General features: G+C 57.3%; 1 protein-coding gene across 1 annotated transcript in view; it reads right to left on the bottom strand.

Moving 5' to 3' along the window:
• The window catches only part of gon4lb (gon-4 like b), a gene marked incomplete at its 5' end in the record, with an annotated part of 52,373 nt that overhangs the window by 7,255 nt on the left and 22,633 nt on the right, over nt 1–22,485 (bottom strand). Inside the window, 5 exons of the mRNA XM_078207538.1 lie at nt 975–1,172; nt 2,981–3,162; nt 14,332–14,572; nt 17,642–19,063; nt 19,609–19,725. Of these exons, the coding sequence (XP_078063664.1) occupies nt 975–1,172; nt 2,981–3,162; nt 14,332–14,572; nt 17,642–19,063; nt 19,609–19,725 (2,160 nt within the window). The remainder of the gene's footprint in view (nt 1–974; nt 1,173–2,980; nt 3,163–14,331; nt 14,573–17,641; nt 19,064–19,608; nt 19,726–22,485) is intronic.

The raw sequence follows: 22,485 nt of genomic DNA, 5'->3' as shown, positions 1-22,485 counted from the left end.
ACCGCCCCCCCCCAGCGATAATCTCACCGCCCCGACCCCCCCAGCGATGACCTCACCGCCCCGACCTCCCCAGCGATGACCTCACCGCCCCGACCCCCCCAGCGATGACCTCACCGCCCCGACCCCCCCAGCGATGACCTCACCGCCCCGACCCCCCCAGCGATGACCTCACCGCCCCGACCCCCCCAGCGATGACCTCACCGCCCCGACCCCCCCAGCGATGACCTCACCGCCCCGACCCCCCCAGCGATGACCTCACCGCCCCGACTCCCCCAGCGATGACCTCACCGCCCCGACCCCCCCAGCGATGACCTCACCGCCCCGACTCCCCCAGCGATGACCTCACCGCCCCGACTCCCCCAGCGATGACCTCACCGCCCCGACCCCCCCAGCGATAATCACACCGCCCCGACCCCCCCAGCGATGACCTCAGCGCCCCGACCCCCCCAGCGATAATCTCACCGCCCCGACCCCCCCAGCGATGACCTCAGCGCCCCGACCCCCCCAGCGATAATCTCACCGCCCCGACCCCCACAGCGATGACCTCACCGCCCCGACCCCCACAGCGATGACCTCACCGCCCCCCCCAGCGATGACCTCACTGCCCCGACCCCCCCAGCGATGACCTCACCGCCCCGACCCCCCCAGCGATGACCTCACCGCCCCGACTCCCCCAGCGATGACCTCACCGCCCCGACCCCCCAGCGATAATCTCACCGCCCCGACCCCCACAGCGATGACCTCACCGCCCCCCCAGCGATGACCTCACCGCCCCCCCACAGCGATGACCTCACCGCCCCCCCCCCAGCGATGACCTCACCGCCCCCCCCCCAGCGATGACCTCACCGCCCCCCCCAGCGATGACCTCACCGCCCCCCCCAGCGATGACCTCACCACCCCCCCAGCGATGACCTCACCGCCCCCCCCCCCCAGCGATGACCTCACCGCCCCCCCCCCCCCAGCGATGACCTCACCAGGCCGCACTGCAGAGCTTGCTCAGGGAGCAGGAAGGCAGCAAAATCCTTCAGTAACTGCGGCCAGTCCTGGATGATGTCGCACAGGTCCCCGTACAGGTCCACAGCCGTGCGCTGATCGGGATTCGTTTCAAAGTCGTACAAGATCCGCAGGAAGTCCTCGTACTTCCCCGGCACGTCCTGCAGAGCCTCGCGCACCTGGGGGGAGAGTTAGAGGAAACGGGACCAGTCACTGACCGTAACGGAGCTGGGCAGCTACCCAACTGTGATTCATTAGTGTCACAAGTAAGGCTTACATTAACACTGCAATGAAGTCACTGTGAAATCCCCCTAGTTGCCGCACTCCAGCGCCTGTTCGGGTTACACTGAGGGAGAATTTAGTACGGCCAATGCACCCTAACCAGCACGTCTTTCAGACTGTGGGGGGAAACCGGAGCACCCGGAGGAAACCCACGCAGACACGGGGAGAACGTGCAGACTCCACACAGACAGTGACCCGAGCCGGGAATCGAACCCGGGTCCCTGGCGCTGTGAGGCAGCAGTGCTAACAACAGTGCCAACATGGAGGGGGGATAGGCGGGTACGCGTGCGCGGCTCACCCCGCCGAGGTACCCGCTCGCCCCGCCGAGGTACCCGCTCGCCCCGCCGAGGTACCCGCTCGCCCCGCCGAGGTACCCGCTCGCCCCGCCGAGGTACCCGCTCGCCCCGCCGAGGTACTCGCTCGCCCCGCCGAGGTACCCGCTCGCCCCGCCGAGGTACCCGCTCGCCCCGCCGAGGTATGCGCTCACCTTGCCGAGGTACGCACTCACCTTCCCAAAGTACGCGCTCACCTTGCTGAGATACGCGCTCACCTTGCTGAGATACGCGCTCACCTTGCTGAGATACGCGCTCACCTTGCCGAGGTACGCGCTCACCTTGCCGAGGTACGCACTCACCTTGCTGAGATACGCGCTCACCTTGCTGAGATACGCGCTCATCTTGCCGAGGTACGCGCTCACCTTCCCAAAGTACGCGCTCACCTTGCCGAGGTACGCGCTCACCTTCCCAAAGTACGCGCTCACCTTGCTGAGATACGCGCTCACCTTCCCGAAGTACGCGCTCACCTTGCTGAGGTACGCGCTCACCTTGCTGAGATACGTACTCACCTTGCTGAGATACGCGCTCACCTTCCCGAGGTACGCGCTCACCTTGCTGAGGTACGCGCTCACCTTGCTGAGATACGCACTCACCTTGCTGAGGTACGCGCTCACCTTGCTGAGATACGCACTCACCTTGCTGAGGTACGCACTCACCTTGCTGAGGTACGTACTCACCTTGCTGAGATACGCGCTCACCTTGCTGAGGTACGCGCTCACCTTGCTGAGATACGCACTCACCTTGCTGAGGTACGCACTCACCTTGCTGAGGTACGCACTCACCTTGCTGAGATACGCACTCACCTTGCTGAGATACGCACTCACCTTGCTGAGATACGCACTCACCTTGCTGAGATACGCACTCACCTTGCTGAGGTACGCGCTCACCTTGCTGAGATACGCGCTCACCTTGCTGAGATACGCACTCACCTTGCTGAGGTACCCGCTCACCTTGCTGAGGTACCCGCTCGCCCCGCCGAGGTACGCGCTCACCTTCCCAAAGTACGCGCTCACCTTGCCGAGGTACGCGCTCACCTTCCCAAAGTATGCGCTCACCTTGCTGAGATACGCGCTCACCTTCCCAAAGTACGCGCTCACCTTGCTGAGGTACGCGCTCACCTTGCTGAGGTACGCGCTCACCTTGCTGAGGTACGCGCTCACCTTGCTGAGGTACGCGCTCACCTTGCAGAGGTACGCGCTCACCTTGCAGAGGTACGCGCTCACCTTGCTGAGGTACGGGCTCACCTTGCTGAGGTACGGGCTCACCTTGCTGAGGTACGCGCTCACCTTGCTGAGGTACGCGCTCACCTTGCTGAGGTACGCGCTCACCTTGCTGAGGTACGCGCTCACCTTGCTGAGGTACGCGCTCACCTTGCTGAGGTATGCCTGTGCGAACGCCATGTCTTTCTGCTCCCGCAGTGGGTCGTTGTTGAGAATGTCTTCATCGTAAAGCAGTAGAAGTTTGGACGTGTCTTTACTGATACGTCTCCTCCCTCGCTTTGCCCGGGACCGACACACAGCCTTCCCTTTTCCCGACAGCTTCCGGACTTCACCTCAACGTGGGAGAAAGGCAGAAACATCCTGTCAGGATTCTCACACCGACTGGACTACCCATTCCGTACCTGTTGAAGCTTTCCAAGTGTAACTGGTACTCGTGTGACCCACAACTGGCACCAGCTGCAAAGTTAGGCTGCCAATTCGCTTACAAAGTGTTGGTCCAGTCCCTTACCCATTAGGGAGGGGAGTGTAAATAATTCCCCAACCTCTCCACACAGGAACACAGCGCAGCCCAGCGCTGGGGGCGGGGAAGGGGCACTAACACTAGTGATCCCACAGCAAAAATGAACTAGAAGCAGAGGGAGAGAGAAGGAAAAAGGGGGAGAGGGGGAGGGGAGAAAAGAGGGAGGGGAGAGATAAAAGAGAGGGAGAGAGGGAGGGAGAGAGGGGGAGGGAGGGAGGGAGGGAGAGAGAGAGAGGGAGAGGGAGGGAGGGAGAGAGAGAGAGAGAGGGAGAGGGAGAGGGAGGGAGGGAGAGGGAGGGAGAGGGAGGGAGAGGGAGGGAGGGAGAGGGAGGGAGAGGGAGGGAGAGGGAGGGAGGGAGAGGGAGGGAGAGGGAGGGAGAGGGAGGGAGAGGGAGGGAGAGGGAGGGAGAGGAGGGAGAGGGAGGGAGAGGGAGGGAGAGGGAGGGAGAGGGAGGGAGAGGGAGGGAGAGGGAGGGAGAGGAGGGAGAGGGAGGGAGGGGGAGGGAGGGGGAGGGAGGGGAGGGGAGGGAGGGAGGGAGAGGGAGGGAGAGGGAGGGAGAGGGAGGGAGAGGGAGGGAGAGGGAGGGAGAGGGAGGGAGAGGGAGGGAGAGGGAGGGAGAGGGAGGGAGAGGGAGGGAGAGGGAGGGAGAGGGAGGGAGAGGGAGGGAGGGAGAGGGAGGGAGAGGGACAGAGAGAGAGGGAGGGACAGAGAGAGAGGGAGGGACAGAGAGAGAGGGAGGGACAGAGAGAGAGGGAGAGGGAGGAGGGAGGGAGAGGGGAGGGAGGGGGGGGAGGGAGGGAGGGAGGGGGAGAGGGAGGGAGGGAGAGGGAGGGAGGGGAGGGAGAGGGAGGGAGGGAGAGGGAGGGAGAGGGAGGGAGGGGAGGGGAGGAGAGGGAGGGAGAGGGAGGGAGAGGGAGGGAGAGGAAGGGAGAGGGAGGGAGAGGGAGGGAGAGGGAGGAGGGAGAGGGAGAGGGAGGGAGAGGGAGGAGAGGGAGAGGGAGGGAGGGAGGGAGAGGGAGGGAGGAGGGAGGGAGAGGGAGGGAGAGGGAGGGAGAGGGAGGGAGAGGGAGGGAGGGGAGGAGGAGGGAGGGAGGGAGGGAGAGGGAGGGAGAGGGAGGGAGGGAGAGGGAGGGAGAGGGAGGGAGAGGGAGGGAGAGGGAGGGAGGGAGAGGGAGGGAGGGAGAGGGAGGGAGAGGGAGGGGAGGGAGGGAGAGGGAGGGAGGGAGGGAGAGGGAGGGAGGGAGGGGGAGGGAGAGGGAGGGACAGAGAGAGAGGGAGGGACAGAGAGAGAGGGAGAGGGAGGGAGAGGGAGGAGGGAGAGGGAGGGACAGAGAGAGAGGGAGGAAAGAGAGAGAGGGAGGGACAGAGAGAGAGGGAGAGGAGGGAGGGAGGGAGGGAGGGAGAGGGAGGGAGGGAGAGGGAGGGAGGGAGAGGGAGGGAGGGAGGGGGAGGGAGGGAGAGGGAGAGGGAGAGAGAGGAGGGAGGGAGGGAGGGAGGGGAGGGAGGGGGAGGGAGGGAGGAGAGAGGGAGGGAGAGGGAGGGAGAGGGGAGGGAGGGGAGGGAGAGGGAGGGAGGGGAGGGAGAGGGAGGGAGGGGGAGGGGAGGGAGGGAGGGGAGGGAGGGGAGGGAGAGGGAGGGAGGGGGAGGGGAGGAGGGGAGGGAGGGAGAGGGAGGGAGAGGGAGGAGGGAGAGGGTCGAGGGAGGGAGGGAGAGGGTCGGGGGAGGGAGGGAGGGGGAGAGGGAGGGAGAGGGAGAGGGAGGAGGGAGGGAGGGAGAGGGAGAGGGAGAGGAGAGAGGAGAGGGAGGGGAGAGAGAGAGAGAGGGAGAGGGAGGGAGAGGGAGAGGGAGAGGGAGAGGGGAGAGAGGAGAGGGAGAGGAGAGGGAGGGGAGGGAGGGAGGGAGGGAGAGGAGGAGGGAGGGAGGGAGGGAGGGAGGGAGGAGGGGGAGGGAGGGAGGGAGGGAGGGAGGGAGGAGGGAGGGAGGGGCGGGCGGGCGGGCGGGGGAGGGCGGGCGGGCGGGCGGGCGGGAGGGCGGGAGGGCGGGCGGGGGGCGGGAGGGAGGGAGGGCGGGCGGCGGGCGGGAGGGAGGGAGGGCGGGCGGGCGGGCGGGAGGGAGGGAGGGCGGGCGGCCGGGCGGGAGGGAGGGAGGGAGGGCGGGCGGGCGGGCGGGAGGGAGGAGGGAGGGCGGGCGGGCGGGAGGGAGGGAGGGCGGGCGGGAGGGAGGGAGGGCGGGCGGGAGGGAGGGAGGGCGGGCGGGAGGGAGGGAGGGCGGGCGGGCGGGAGGGAGGGAGGGCGGCGGGAGGGAGGGAGGGCGGGCGGGAGGGAGGGAGGGCGGGCGGGAGGGAGGGAGGGCGGGCGGGAGGGAGGGCGGGCGGGAGGGAGGGCGGGGGGAGGGAGGGAGGGCGGGGGGAGGGGGAGGGCGGGCGGGAGGGAGGGAGGGCGGGCAGGAGGGAGGGAACATAGAACATTACAGCGCAGTACAGGCCCTTCGGCCCTCGATGTTGCACCGACCAGTGGAACCAATCTAAACTCCCTCTAACCTACACTATTCCAATATCATCCATATGTTTATCCAATAACCATTTGAGTGCTCTTAATGTTGACGAGTCCACTACTGCTGCAGGCAGGGCATTCCACGCCTTACTACTCTCTGAGTAAAGAACCTACCTCTAACATCTGTCCTATATCTCTCACCCCTCAATTTAAAGCTATGTCCCCTCGTGCTAGCCAACACCATCCGAGGAAAAAGGCTCTCACTCTCCACCCTATCTAATCCTCTGATCATCTTGTATGCCTCTATTAAGTCACCTCTTAACCTTCTTCTCTCTAATGAAAACAACCTCAAGCCCCTCAGCCTTTCCTCATACGATTTTCCCACCATACCAGGCAACATCCTGGTAAATTTCCTCTGCACCCTTTCCAACACTTCCACATCTTTCCTATAATGCGGCGACCAGAACTGTACGCAATACTCCCAAATGCGGCCGCACCAGAGTTTTGTACAGTTGCAGCATGACCTCCTGGCTCCGAAACTCAATCCCTCTACCAATAAAAGCTAACACACCGTACGCCTTCTTAACAACCCTATCAACCTGGGTGCCAACTTTCAGGGATCTATGCACATGGACACCCAGATCCCCCTGTTCATCCACACTACCAAGTATCTTACCATTAGCCCAGTACTCTGTATTCCTGTTACTCCTTCCAAAGTGAATCACCTCACACTTTTCCGCATTAAACTCCATTTGCCACCTCTCAGCCCAGCTCTGCAGCTTATCTATGTCCCCTGTAACCTGCGCACTGTCTACAACTCCACCGACTTTAGTGTTATCCGCAAATTTACTAATCCATCCTTCCAGGCCCTCATCCAGGTCATTAATAAAAATGACAAACAGCAGTGGCCCCAAAACAGATCCTTGCGGTACACCACTAGTAATTGAACTCCAGGATGAATATTTCCCATCAACCACCACCCTCTGTTTTCTTACAGCTAGCCAATTCCTGATCCAAACCACTCAATCACCCTCAATCCCATGTGTCCGTATTTTCTGCAAAAGCTTACCATGGGGAACCTTATCAAACGCTTTGCTGAAATCCATATACACCACATCAACCGCTTTACCCTCATCCACCTCTTTGGTCACCTTCTCAAAGAACTCAATAAGGTTTGTGAGGCACGACCTACCCTTCACAAACCATGCTGACTATCCCTAATCAAATTCTTCCTTTCTAGGTGATTATAAATCCTATATCTTATAATCCTTTCCATACTTTGCCCACAACAGAAGTAAGGCTCACCGGTCTATAATTACGAGGGTTGTCCCTACTCCCCTTCTTGAACAAGGGGACAACATTTGCTATCCTCCAGTCTTCTGGCACTGTTCCTGTAGACAATGACGACACAAAGATCAAAGCCAAAAGCTCTGCAATCTCCTCTCTAGCCTACCAGAGAATCCGAGGATAAATCCCATCCGGCCCAGGGGACTTATCTATTTTTACCCTTTCCAGAATTGCTAACACCTCCTCCTTATGAACATCAATCCCATCCAGTCCAACAGCCTGCATCTCAGTACTCCCCTCGACAATACTGTCCCTCTCCAGTGTGAATACCGACGAAAAATATTCATTTAGTGCCTCTCCTATCTCTTCAGACTCCACGCACAACTTCCCACTCCTGTCCTTGACTGGCCCTAATCTTACCCTCGTCATTCTTTTATTCCTGACATACCTATAGAAAGCTTTAGGGTTTTCCTTGATCCTACCTGCCAAAGACTTCTCATGTCCCCCTCCTGGCTCTTCTTAACTCTTTCTTTAGGTCCTTCCTGGCTAACTTGTAACTCTCAAGCGCCCTAACTGAGCCTTCACGTCTCATCTGAAGATAAGTCTCCTTCTACCACTTCACAAGAGATTCAATCTCCTTACTAAACCACGGTTCCCTCACACGACTGCTTCCTCCCTGCCTGACAGGTACATATTTATCAAGGACGCGTAGCAGCTGTTCCTTGAACAAGTTCCACATGACAATTGTGCCCATCCCCTGCAGTTTCCTTCCCTAACCTCTGACAGCTAAATCTCGGCTAATCGCTTCATAATTTCCTTTTCCCAGCTATAACTGGGAGGGAGGGTGGGTGGGAGGGCGGGCGGGCAAGAGGGAGGGAGGGAGGGAGGGAGGGAGGGAGGGCGGGAGGGCGGGAGGGCGGGAAGGAGGGAGGGAGGGAGGGAGGGAGGGAGGGAGGGAGGGAGGGAGGGAGGGAGGGAGGGAGGGCGGGAGGGCGGGAGGGAGGGAGGGAGGGAGGGAGAGAAGGGGAGAAGGAGAGAAGGAGGGCGGGCGGGAGGGATGGCGGGCGGGCGGGCGGGAGGGCGGGCGGGCGGGCGGGCGGGAGGGCGGGAGGCGGGAGGGCGGGAGGGAGGAGAGGGAGGAGAGGGAGGAGAGGGAGGAGGGAGGGAGGGAGGGAGGGAGGGAGGAGGGAGGGAGGGAGGGAGGGAGGGGGAGGGCGGGGGGAGGGAGGGAGGGAGGGCGGGAGGGAGGGAGGGAGGAGGGCGGGAGGGCGGGAGGGCCGGGAGGGCGGGAGGGAGGGAGGGAGGGAGGGGAGGGAGGGAGGGAGGGAGGGAGGGAGAGGGCGGAGGGAGGGAGGGAGGCGGGAGGGCGGGAGGGAGGGCGGGAGGGCGGGAGGGCGGGAGGGCGGGAGGGAGGGAGGGAGGGCGGGCGGGAGGGAGAGGGAGAGGTGGTGGAAGGGAACACGACTGATGGAGAACAAACCAGAATTATAGAATCCCTGCAGTGAAGAGACCACTCGGCCCTTGGGGCCTGCACCGACTCTCCACAAGAGCATCTTTCCCTGGCCCTGTCCCCGTAACCCCCACGCATTCGGCCCGGCCAATCCCCCTCACCTGCACATCTTTCGACACTAAGGGGTAATTTAGCCAGACTCCAGTCCCTTATCCACGTGCCTCCCCTGCCTGGGTGAGTTACACAGGAGGTGCGACCGAGGACATTATCGGCTTGGACACAGTGGAGGCTATTCGTCCAGTGGAAGCCTCACCAAGTGTTCAGTGTTCACCAAGGAGAGGGGCCATGTTTTTGAGGAAGAGAAGGTGTTACAGGCTAATAGGCTGGAGGAAATAGATGTTCGGAGGGAGGATGTCCTGGCAGTTTTGAATAAACTGAAGGTCGATAAGTCCCCTGGGCCTGATGAAATGTATCCTAGGATTCTTTGGGAGGCAAGGGATGAGATTGCAGAGCCTTTGGCTTTGATCTTTGGGTCCTCGCTGTCCACGGGGATGGTGCCAGAGGACTGGAGAATGGCGAATGTTGTTCCTCTGTTTAAGAAAGGGAATAGAAATGACCCTGGTAATTATAGACCGGTTAGTCTTACTTCGGTGGTTGGTAAATTGATGGAAAAGGTCCTTTGGGATGGGATTTACGACCATTTAGAAAGATGCGGATTAATCCGGGATAGTCAGCACGGATTTGTGAAGGGCAAGTCGTGCCTCACAAATTTGATAGAATTTTTTGAGGAGGTAACTAAGTGTGTTGATGAAGGTAGGGCAGTTGATGTCATATACATGGATTTTAGTAAGGCGTTTGATAAGATCCCCCATGGTCGGCTTATGATGAAACTGAGGAGGTGTGGGATAGAGGGAAAGTTGGCCGATTGGATAGGTAACTGGCTGTCTGATCGAAGACAGAGGGTGGTGGTGGATGGAAAATTTTCGGATTGGAGGCAGGTTGCTAGCGGAGTGCCGCAGGGATCAGTGCTTGGTCCTCTGCTCTTTGTGATTTTTATTAATTACTTAGAGGAGGGGGCTGAAAGGTGGATCAGTAAATTTGCTGATGACACCAAGATTGGTGGAGTAGTGGATGAGGTGGAGGGCTGTTGTAGGCTGCAAAGAGACATAGATAGGATGCAAAGCTGGGCTGAAAAATGGCAAATGGAGTTTAACCCTGATAAATGTGAGGTGATTCATTTTGGTAGGACTAATTTAAATGTGGATTACAGGGTCAAAGGTAGTGTTCTGAAGACTGTAGAGGAACAGAGAGATCTTGGGGTTCATATCCACAGATCTCTAAAGGTTGCCACTCAAGTGGATAGAGCTGTGAAGAAGGCCTATAGTGTGTTAGCTTTTATTAACAGGGGGTTGGAGTTTAAGAGCCGTGGGGTTATGCTGCAACTGTACAGGACCTTGGTGAGACCACATTTGGAGTATTGTGTGCAGTTCTGGTCACTTCACTATAGGAAGGATGTGGAAGCGCTGGAAAGAGTGCAGAGGAGATTTACCAAGATGCTGCCTGGTTTGGAGGGTAGGTCTTATGAGGAAAGGTTGCGGGAGCTAGGACTGTTCTCTCTGGAGCGGAGGAGGCTGAGGGGAGACTTAATAGAGGTTTATAAAATGATGAAGGGGATAGATAGAGTGAACGTTCAAAGACTATTTCCTCGGGTGGATGGAGCTATTACAAGGGGGCATAACTATAGGGTTCGTGGTGGGAGATATAGGAAGGATATCAGAGGTAGGTTCTTTACGCAGAGAGTGGTTGGGGTGTGGAATGGACTGCCTGCAGTGATAGTGGAGTCAGACACTTTATGAACATTTAAAGAACAAAGAACAAAGAACAGTACAGCACAGGAAACAGGCCCTTCGGCCCTCCAAGCCTGTGCCGCTCCTTGGTCCAACTAGACCAATCGTTTGTATCCCTCCATTCCCAGGCTGCTCATGTGACTATCCAGGTAAGTCTTAAACGATGTCAGCGTGCCTGCCTCCACCACCCTACTTGGCAGCGCATTCCAGGCCCCCACCACCCTCTGTGTAAAAAACGTCCCTCTGATGTCTGAGTTATACTTCGCCCCTCTCAGCTTGAGCCCGTGACCCCTCGTGATCGTCACCTCCGACCTGGGAAAAAGCTTCCCACTGTTCACCCTATCTATCCCCTTCATAATCTTGTATACCTCTATTAGATCTCCCCTCATTCTCCGTCTTTCCAAGGAGAACAACCCCAGTCTACCCAATCTCTCCTCATAGCTAAGACCCTCCATACCAGGCAACATCCTGGTAAACCTTCTCTGCACTCTCTCCAATGCCTCCACGTCCTTCTGGTAGTGCGGCGACCAGAACTGGACGCAGTACTCCAAATGTGGCCTAACCAGCGTTCTATACAGCTGCATCATCAGACTCCAGCTTTTATACTCTATACCCCGTCCTATAAAGGCAAGCATACCATATGCCTTCTTCACCACCTTCTCCACCTGTGTTGCCACCTTCAAGGATTTGTGGACTTGCACACCTAGGTCCCTCTGTGTTTCTATACTCCTGATGACTCTGCCATTTATTGTATAACTCCTCCCTACATTATTTCTTCCAAAACGCATCACTTCGCATTTATCCGGATTAAACTCCATCTGCCACCTCTCCGCCCAATTTTCCAGCCTATCTATATCCTGCTGTATTGCCCGACAATGCTCTTCGCTATCCGCAATTCCAGCCATCTTCGTGTCATCCGCAAACTTGCTGATTACACCAGTTACACCTTCTTCCAAATCATTTATATATATCACAAATAGCAGAGGTCCCAGTACAGAGCCCTGCGGAACACCACTGGTCACAGACCTCCAGCCGGAAAAAGACCCTTCGACCACTACCCTCTGTCTCCTATGGCCAAGCCAGTTCTCCACCCATCTAGCCACTTCTCCTTGTATCCCATGAGCCTTAACCTTCTTAACCAACCTGCCATGTGGGACTTTGTCAAATGCCTTACTGAAATCTATATAGACGACATCCACGGCCCTTCCTTCATCAACCGTTTTTGTCACTTCCTCAAAAAACTCCACCAAATTTGTAAGGCACGACCTCCCTCTTACAAAACCATGCTGTCTGTCACTAATGAGATTGTTCCGTTCTAAATGCACATACATCCTGTCTCTAAGAATCCTCTCCAACAACTTCCCTACCACGGACGTCAAGCTCACCGGCCTATAATTTCCTGGGTTATCCCTGCTACCCTTCTTAAACAACGGGACCACATTCGCTATCCTCCAATCCTCAGGGACTTCACCCGTGTCCAAAGAAGCGACAAAGATTTCCGTCAGAGGCCCAGCAATTTCACCTCTCGTCTCCCTGAGCAGTCGAGGATAGATGCCATCAGGCCCTGGGGCTTTGTCAGTTTTAATGTTCCCTAAAAAACCTAACACTTCCTCTCTTGTAATGGAGATTTTCTCTAACGGGTCAACACCTCCCTCCGAGACACTCCCGGTTAACACGCCCCTCTCCTTCGTGAATACCGATGCAAAGTATTCATTTAGGATCTCCCCTATTCCCTTGGGTTCTAAGCATAATTCCCCTCCTTTGTCCCTGAGAGGTCCGATTTTCTCCCTGACAACTCTTTTGTTCCTAACGTATGAATAGAATGCCTTAGGATTCTCCTTAATCCTGCCTGCCAAGAACATCTCGTGCCCTCTTTTTGCCCTTCTAACTCCCCGTTTGAGATCTTTCCTACTCTCTCTGTATTCCTCCAGAGCTCCATCTGTTTTCAGTTGCCTGGACTTAACGTACGCCTCCCTTTTCATTTTAATCAGATCCTCAATTTCCCTGGTTATCCACGGCTCTCGAATCCTACCTTTCCTATCTTTCCTTTTTACAGGCACATGCCTATCCTGCAGCCTTATCAATAGTTCCTTAAAAGACTCCCACATGCCAGACGCGGACTTACCCTCGAACATCCTCTCCCAATCAACATCCACCAATTCCTGCCTACTCCGGCTATAGTCAGCCTTCCCCCAATTTAGCACCCTGCCCGTAGGACAGCACTCATCCTTGTCCATTACTATCCTAAAGTTAACAGAGTTGTGGTCACTATTTGCCACATGTTCCCCTACCGAAACTTTGACGACCTGACCGGGCTCATTTCCCAGAACTAGGTCCAGTATAGCCCCCTCTCTAGTCGGGCTATCTACATACTGTTCCAAAGAACCTTCCAGTACGCATTTTACAAATTCCTCCCCGTCCGGTCCCCCAGCTCTAAGCACTTTCCAGTCTGTGCCAGGGAAATTAAAGTCCCCCACTACAACAACCCTATGTTTTCTGCACCTATCCAGAATCTCCTGACATATCCTTTCCTCCACTTCCCGTGGGCTGTTGGGTGGTCTGTAGTACACCCCCAGCATAGTGACTGCACCCTTCCTGTTTCTGAGTTCCACCCACAGCGACTCAGTACATGACCCCTCTAAGTTGTCTACCCTCTGCACCGCGGTAATATGCTCCTTAACTAATATCGCTACTCCCCCACCTTTTTTAGCCCCTCCTCTGTCTCGCCTAAAACACTTATACCCCGGAATATTCAGCTGCCAGTCCTGTCCTTCTTTTAACCAAGTTTCCGTCACCGCAACCACATCCAAATTCCGCACAAGCATTAAGGCCCTAAGTTCGTCTGTTTTACCCGTTACACTCCTCGCATTGAAGCAGATGCACTCCAGACCTCCAGGCCCAGTCAGGTCCTCCTCCTCCAGAGTGCTCCTCTTCTTAGCTAGCCTTGCCCTGGCCCCCAGCTCGACCCCAGCCTCAGTATTTACTGACCTCCTGTTTTGTTCCCCACCCCCCTGCCACACTAGTTTAAATCCTGCCGAAACACTCTAGCAAAACTCCCAGCCAGGATATTTGCTCCCTTCCAGTTAAGGTGTAACCCATCCTTTCTGTACAGTTGCCATCCTGACTTGAAGATTTCCCAGTTATCTATGAATTTAAAACCCTCCCTCTTGCACCAGTCCTTTAGCCACGCGTTCAACTGTAGAATCTCCCTGTTCCGAGCCTCACTTGCACTAGGCACCGGGAGCAGTCCAGATATTGCTACCCTGGAGGTCTTACTTTTTAGCCTAGCACCCAACTCCCTGAATTTCTCTCGTATGACCCCCCTGCTCTTCCTACCTACATCATTTCCCCCAATGTGTACAATCACATCCGTTTGACTACCTTCCTTTTTAAATATGCTTCCTACCCTCTCGGAGACATCCAGTACCCCGGCACCAGGGAGGCAGACTACCATCCTGGATTCTCGTTCACTCCCCCAGAACCGCCTGTCCGTGCCTCTAACCATTGCATCCCCCACAACTATCGCTCTCCTAAACCCCTTCTTTCCCTTCCGGACCCCTGAGCCTGTCTCCGTGGAGGCGATCTGGTCCTCGTGGCTTACCCCTGGAGGGTCAAGCGGTTATTGGATAGGCACATGGAGCACACCAGGATGATAGGGAGTGGGATAGCTTGATCTTGGTTTCAGATAAAGCTCGGCACAACAGCGTGGGCCGAAGGGCCTGTTCTGTGCTGTACTGTTCTATGTTCTCACCACCCTCACAGGACAGAGGTACGAGTGAATCAGAACAGCAAGATCCCAATCTCACCGCTCCCCTCCCCTGTGGGGGATGAGGGTGGGGGGTGGGCGATGGGAGGGGGCTCTGCCCAAGGGGGACCCCCCCTCCCACCCCACAGGGAAACCTACCTCGCAGGCAGCTGCTGGTGTTAATCTGCCGGCGCGCGGTGGGAAATCCGGCGTCCCGCCGCTCCTTCTCCGCCATCTCCCGGGTCCCCCTGCCCGTCTCCTTCTGCAGCAAGTCCAGCCCCTCCGCCTCCTCCTCCTCCTCAGGCTCCGAGTTCTCCTCCTGCGAGTTCTCCTCCTCCGAGTCGCCCTCCTGGCTCAGCCTGCGCTCCGAGGCCAGCCAGGTCAGCTTCTCCATGGTCTCCTGGGAGAGGGAAGGCGGCAGTGAGGAGGGCCCGACAACAGAGGCAGCTGCCAAGCAGCGCCTCCCCCCACCCCCACCCCCCCGCCCGCCCCCCCTCCCCACCTCCCCCCCCCCCCCCCACCATCCCACCTCCCACCCCCCCCTCCTACTGCAAGCATTAACCCCCCCCCCCCCCCCCCCCTCCACTGCCCTCCCCACCCACCCCAAAATCAAACCCAAGGAAGGAGGTTTGACCAGCCGCCAGGCTAGACCATGCCAGCGGATATTCGACTAAGGGAAGCATCACCGTTCAGCCTGACCCTGTCCGCACCAGGGATCAGGACACACGGGCACCCCCTATCAGGGCAGGGGTCACAGGTTAATCCAGGGAAGCACAGCAATGGCCAAACTCCAGTGGTGATAAATTTCAGACAGGCAGCTTCAGTGATCAATGTCATCATGCGGGTTCTCTGCGCGCAATCTGAAACAACACTCGCTCTCGCTGGCAACTCCAGAAGAATCTAGAACGTCTGCAGTCCCATTCGGCCCATCGAGTCTGCACCGACTCTCCGACAGAGCATCTTACCCAGACCCTCTCCCACGCATTTCGCACGGCCAATCCACCGAACCCGCACATCTTTGGACTGTGGGATGAAACCGGAGCACCCGGAGGAAACCCACGCAGACACGGGGAGAATGTGCAGACTCCACACAGACAGTGGCCCGAGGAATTGAACCCGGGTCCCTGGCGCTGTGAGGCAGCAGTGCTTAACCCACTGTGCCGTCCATGTCTGGGACACAGCTGGGAACTATGAGAAGAGGATTATTCCCCTCCCGCCTCGGGGCAGGGGAATGCTCAGGATAAACGTGGTGAACTCAACATCTTGCTGTGAGAGTGTGTGCTGCAAAACAGCTCACGTTAGACCCGAAGACATAGGAGCAGAATGAGGCCACTCGGCCCGTCGAGTCTGCTCCGCCATTCAATCATGGCTGATATTTTTCTCATCCCCATTCTCCTGCCTTTTCCCCATAACCCCTGATCCCCTTATTAATCAAGAACCTATCTATCTCTGTCTTAAAGACACTCAATGACCCGGCCTCCACAGCCTTCTGCGGCAAAGAGTTCCACACATTCACCACTCTCTGGCTGGAGAAATTCCTCCTCATCTCTGTTTTAAAGGATCGTCCCTTTAGCCTGAGGTTGTGCCTCTGGTTCTAGTTTTTCCCACTAGTGGAAACATCCTCTCCACGTCCACTCTATCCAGGCCTCGCAGTATCCTGTAAGTTTCAATAAGATCCCCCCCATATCCTTCTCAACTCCCAACGAGTACAGACCCAGAGTCCTCAACCGTTCCTCATACGACAAGCTCTTCATTCCAGGGATCATTCTTGTGAACCTCCTCTGGATCCTTTCCAAGGCCGGCACATCCTTCCTTAGATACGGGGCCCAAAACTGCTCACAATACTCCAAATGGGGTCTGACCAGAGCCTTATACAGCCTCAGAAGTCCATCCCTGCTCTTGTATTCTAGCCCTCTCGACATGAATGCTAACATTGCGTTTGCCTTCCTAACTGCCGACTGAACCTGCACGTTAACCTTCAGAGAATCTTGAACAATGTCTCCCAAGTCCCTTTGTGTTTCTGATTTCCGAAGCATTTCCCCATTTAGAAAATAGTCTCTGCCTCCGTTCCTCCTTCCAAAGTGCAGAACCTCACACTTTTCCACATTGTATTCCATCTGCCACTCCTTTGCCCACTCTCCGAACCTGTCCAAGTCCCTCTGCAACCCCCCTGCTTCCTCAATACTACCTATCAAAGAACAAAGAAAATTATAGCACAGGAACAGGCCCTTCGACCCTCCCAAGCCTGCACCGACCATGCTGCCCCGACTGAACTAAAACCCCCTCCCTTCCGGGGACCGTATCCCTCTATTCCCATCCCATTCATGTATTTGTCCAGATGCCCCATAAAACTCACTATCGTATCTGCTTTCACTCCCTCCCCCGGCAGTGAGTTCCAGGCACCCACTGCTCTCTGTGTAAAAAACATCTGCCTCGTACATCTCCTTTAAACCTTGCCCCTCGCACCTTAAACCTGTGCCCTCTAGTAATTGACTCTTCCACCCTGGGAAAAAGCTTCTGACTATCCACTCTGTCCATGCCCCTCATAATCTTGTAGACTTCTATCAGGTCTCCCCTCAATCTCCGTCGTTCCAGTCAGAACAAACGCAGTCCAAAGATGTGCGGGTTAGGTTGATTGGCCATGCTAAAATTGCCCCTTAGTGTCCTGAGATCATCATAGAATCCTACAGTGCAGAAGGAGGCCATTCGGCCCATCGAATCTGCACCGACCACAATCCCACCCAGGCCCTACCCCCACATATTTACCCGCTAAGCCCTCTAACCTATGCATCTCAGGATTCTAGGGGGCAATTTTTAACCTGGCCAATGCACCCTAACCCGCACATCTTTGGACTGTGGGAGGAAACCCACGCAGACACGGGGAGAAAGTGCAAACTCCACACAGACAGTGACGCGAGCCGGGAATCGAACCCGGGACCCTGGAGCTGTGAAGCAGCAGTGCTAACCACTGCGCTACCGCGCCGCCTACGAGATGCGTAGGTTAGAGGGATTAGTGGGTAAAATATGTCGGGATATGGGGATAGGGCCTGGGTGGGATTGTGGTCGGTGCAGACTCGATGGGTCGAATGGCCTCTTTCTGCACTGTAGGGTTTCTATGAGTTTCTCTAACCTCTGCTTAGAGCTAATGCCCTCCAGACCAGGCAACATCCTGGTCAACACCCTGTCCCTCTATACGTCTTTGTATCATGTAGCATTGAAACACTGGGTGAGCACGCACACGCATACACACACGCATACACACACGCATGCACACACAAGAGGTGAAACTGGGGGGACCAGTGTTTCCCGTGGTGCAGTGGTCTGTGTTACCAAGACCCCCAGGGGGGCAGGGGGGGGGGCCTCCTCCAGAAAGCAGGATCCACCCAGATACAGGCAGACAGGGGCCTCAGGGCCCTCCCGTGCCCCCACGGCGGAACTCCCTCCCGTCCTGCCACTCGGACCCTCTCACCTGGAGCTCGGGGACAGACAGTGCAGACTCCTCCGAGGCCGATGACAAAACCTCTTCGTCCTCCTCGTCCTGGGTCAGGTCATCGAAGTCCTCGTCGTCCTCCTCCTCCTGCCCCGCCTTGTCCGCCTGAGCTGCCAGCTCCTCCGGGCTGACTGCCAGCTCCTCGGCGCTGACGCTCTCGCGGGATTTCTCCGGCTGCCTCTCCGTGTCCGCCCCGGCCGTCCCCGGGGAATGGGGCCGTTCCTCTCCATCTCCCTGGGCGGCCGATTCCCGTTCCTCCTCCTCCGGGGAGGGATTCCCAGCCGGAGCGCTGGGCCCAGGCTGCCGTCGTGGTGGCTGGGTGGGGGTCTCCTGCGCTGCGTCGATGTCCAGCTCTTGACCCAGGCCCAAGATGAGCTGCTGCTTACCCGCTGGGGGCTGTCGCTGCGGGGCTCCGGACAGGCTCCCCGATCCGGGGGGCCCTTCCCCCTCCTTGCCCCCGGGAGGTGGTCGTTCCGAGTCCTCGGGAGGCTCCTTGTGTCCAGGGGCGGGGGGCTCGGAATTGCCTGGCCTGTCGCCCGGGTCAGCCGCCGGCTCAGTCTTTCCCGCCTCCACCTCGGGGGGCAGGCCCACGTTTTCGGACTGAGGGCAGGGGGCTTCCTTTGCCTGCTCCCCCTCCCTGCCGCTGAGGCGGTCTGCAGCCCCCCCCTCGCCAGGACGGGGTGGGTCTGCCGCCCCCCTCTCCGGGTCGCAGCGATCGGGCACCTCTGCACCGGGGAGCGGGCTCTCCCCGGGGGCCGGGGGTCTCTTGGACGGTGCCCCGCTCGCCGTCCCCGGGCTGGGCAGCCTGGCGCTGACGGGACAGGCGAAGGCGGCGGGCCTGACCACCATGGTGGCCACGCGCAGGGTCTGTCCAGCCGGGACGTCGATCACGTTGCAGCCGCCACTCAGACTGACCAGCTGGACGCCGGGGGGCACGGTGAGGAGCCAGGGGGAAGCGGGGGGCTTGGTGACGGCCAGGGGGGGCAGGCCGGGAGCCTGCGGGATGACGGGGGGCGGGGCGGGTTGGATCAGGCGGGGAGGGGGTCGGGCACCTTGCTTGAGGGGCAGTACGGGCGCCAGCTGCTTGGGGGGCGCCTTCTTGACGGCTGGGTGGATGAGGACGGGTTTGCCCGCCGTCGGCCTGCGTCTCCGCCACCTCACCTCCCTCTGGCCCAGGTGGCTGTGTTTGGGTTTCAGCAGCAGTGTCAGGGCCGGGGGGATCAGCAGGGGAGGGGCCGCTGACTGCCCACTGGCCTCCGGCCCCTCTCCCACTGCACCCTCGGGGGGCACAGGCTCCAAGGAGGGGGTGTCCGTGTCGGTCCCACTCGCAGCTCCCTCACCGCTGCAGCTGGCCGGCTCCTTACTCTGTTCCAACCAGCGCCGTATCGATGGCAAACTCCTCTGTAACGGCAAACACAAGGACAGAATTACACAGATTAGAGAGAGAATCAAACCTCGTGCTGTACCTGTCCTGGGAGTGTTTGATGGGGACAGTGTAGAGGGAGCTTTACTCTGTATCTAACCCTGGGCTGTACCCGTCCTGGGAGTGTTTGATGGGGGACAGTGTAGAGGGAGCTTTACTCTGTATCTAACCCTGGGCTGTAGCGGGGAGTGTGTGATGGGGGACAGTGTAGAGGGAGCTTTACTCTGTATCGAACCCCGTGCTGTACCTGTCCTGGGAGTGTTTGATGGGGGACAGTGTAGAGGGAGCTTTACTCTGTATCTAACCCCGTGCTGTACCTGTCCTGGGAGTGTTTGATGGGGACAGTGTCGAGGGAGCTTTACTCTGTATCTAACCCCGTACTGTACCTGTCCTGGGAGTGTTTGATGGGGGACAGTGTAGAGGGAGCTTTACTCTGTATCTAACCCCGTGCTGTAGCGGGGAGTGTGTGATGGGGCTCTGAGCGCTGCGGGTAGCTGAAGGTCAGGGTGATCCCAGCGCTGACCTGAAGCCAGTATGGGAGTTTGTTCTCCTCTCTCTCGATGGCCGGCCGTCTGTCCTCAGGTCCCACGGCGGTGAACGGACTTGGCATTGGTTCCACCACCTTCTTCTTCTTGAATAGCTGTCGGACAGAGAAGAGAAGGGAAGTTTCTGATTCCCCACTGCGATATCCCAGAGGACAGCAAACCGGGCAGTGGACAGCACTGAACCCCACCTTATATCATCACCGTAACACCCTCCACTCCCCCCCGACAACGGCACAAGTTCTAATTCTGACCCTGTGCTATTGCCATCGTTCCGACCCCCTGGGCTCTCAAACCCAGGAGAAGCCGGTGACTGTGGGCAGGACGATCGACCATGATGGGCATCACAGTCAAGTGGATCTGTGTCGCTGTGTGATTGGCAGCAGAGGGGGTATTTATTGATCTGTATCGCTGTGTGATTGGCAGCAGGGGGGTATTTATTGATCTGTATCGCTGTGTGATTGGCAGCAGGGGGGTATTTATTGATCTGTGTCGCTGTGTGATTGGCAGCAGGGGGCGGGGGTATTTATTGATCTGTATCGCTGTGTGATTGGCAGCAGGGGGGTATTTATTGATCTGTGTCGTTGTGTGATTGGCAGCAGGGGGGTATTTATTGATCTGTATCGCTGTGTGATTGGCAGCAGGGAGCGGGGGTATTTATTGATCTGTATCGCTGTGTGATTGGCAGCAGGGGGGTATTTATTGATCTGTATCGCTGTGTGATTGGCAGCAGGGGGGTATTTATTGATCTGTGTCGCTGTGTGATTGGCAGCAGGGGGGTATTTATTGATCTGTATCGCTGTGTGATTGGCAGCAGGGAGCGGGGGTATTTATTGATCTGTATCGCTGTGTGATTGGCAGCGGGGGGTATTTATTGATCTGTATCGCTGTGTGATTGGCAGCGGGGGGGTATTTATTGATCTGTGTCGCTGTGTGATTGGCAGCAGGGGGGTATTTATTGATCTGTGTCGCTGTGTGATTGGCAGCAGGGGGGTATTTATTGATCTGTATCGCTGTGTGATTGGCAGCAGGGGGCGGGGGTATTTATTGATCTGTGTCGCTGTGTGATTGGCAGCAGGGGGAGGGGGGTATTTATTGATCTGTATCGCTGTGTGATTGGTAGCAGGGGGGTATTTATTGATCTGTATCGCTGTGTGATTGGCAGCAGGGGGGTATTTATTGATCTGTGTCGCTGTGTGATTGGCAGCAGGGGGGTATTTATTGATCTGTGTCGCTGTGTGATTGGCAGCAGGGGGGTATTTATTGATCTGTATCGCTGTGTGATTGGCAGCAGGGGGGTATTTATTGATCTGTATCGCTGTGTGATTGGCAGCAGGGGGGTATTTATTGATCTGTGTCGCTGTGTGATTGGCAGCAGGGGGCGGGGGTATTTATTGATCTGTGTCGCTGTGTGATTGGCAGCAGGGGGAGGGGGGGTATTTATTGATCTGTATCGCTGTGTGATTGGCAGCAGGGGGCCGGGGTATTTATTGATCTGTGTCGCTGTGTGATTGGCAGCAGGGGGCGGGGGGTATTGATCTGTGTCGCTGTGTGATTGGCAGCAGGGGGCGGGGGGGTATTTATTGATCTGTGTCGCTGTGTGATTGGCAGCAGGGGGCGGGGGTATTTATTGATCTGTATCGCTGTGTGATTGGAAGCAGGGGGCGGGGGTATTTATTGATCTGTGTCGCTGTGTGATTGGCAGCAGGGGGCGGGGGTATTTATTGATCTGTATCGCTGTGTGATTGGAAGCAGGGGGCGGGGGTATTTATTGATCTGTGTCGCTGTGTGATTGGCAGCAGGGGGGTACTTATTGATCTGTGTCGCTGTGTGATTGGCAGCAGGGGGCGGGGGTATTTATTGATCTGTGTCGCTGTGTGATTGGCAGCAGGGGGGTATTTATTGATCTGTATCGCTGTGAGATTGGCAGCAGGGGGGTATTTATTGATCTGTGTCGCTGTGTGATTGGCAGCAGGTGGGTATTTATTGATCTGTGTCGCTGTGTGATTGGCAGCAGGGGGGTATTTATTGATCTGTGTCGCTGTGTGATTGGCAGCAGGGGGCGGGGGTATTTATTGATCTGTGTCGCTGTGTGATTGGCAGCAGGGGGCGGGGGTATTTATTGATCTGTGTCGCTGTGTGATTGGCAGCAGGGGGGTATTTATTGATCTGTGTCGCTGTGTGATTGGCAGCAGGGGGGTATTTATTGATCTGTGTCGCTGTGTGATTGGCAGCAGGGGGGTATTTATTGATCTGTATCGCTGTGTGATTGGCAGCAGGGGGGTATTTATTGATCTGTGTCGCTGTGTGATTGGCAGCAGGGGGGTATTTATTGATCTGTGTCGCTGTGTGATTGGCAGCAGGGGGGTATTTATTGATCTGTATCGCTGTGTGATTGGCAGCAGGGGGGTATTTATTGATCTGTATCGCTGTGTGATTGGCAGCAGGGGGGTATTTATTGATCTGTGTCGCTGTGTGATTGGCAGCAGGGGGAGGGGGGGTATTTATTGATCTGTGTCGCTGTGTGATTGGCAGCAGGGGGAGGGGGGGTATTTATTGATCTGTGTCGCTGTGTGATTGGCAGCAGGGGGCGGGGGGTATTTATTGATCTGTATCGCTGTGTGATTGGCAGCAGGGGGCGGGGGTATTTATTGATCTGTGTCGCTGTGTGATTGGCAGCAGGGGGGTATTTATTGATCTGTGTCGCTGTGTGATTGGCAGCACGGGGGTTTTTATTGATCTGTGTCGCTGTGTGATTGGCAGCAGGGGGATATTTATTGATCTGTATCGCTGTGTGATTGGCAGCAGGGGGTGTATTTATTTTTTATTAGGGTCACAAGTCGGCTGACATTAACACC

This window comes from Mustelus asterias, unplaced genomic scaffold (genome assembly GCF_964213995.1).
Source record: "Mustelus asterias unplaced genomic scaffold, sMusAst1.hap1.1 HAP1_SCAFFOLD_2435, whole genome shotgun sequence".
Classification (NCBI taxonomy): Eukaryota; Metazoa; Chordata; class Chondrichthyes; order Carcharhiniformes; family Triakidae; genus Mustelus; species Mustelus asterias.
This window is presented reverse-complemented; position numbering and strand designations above follow the sequence as displayed.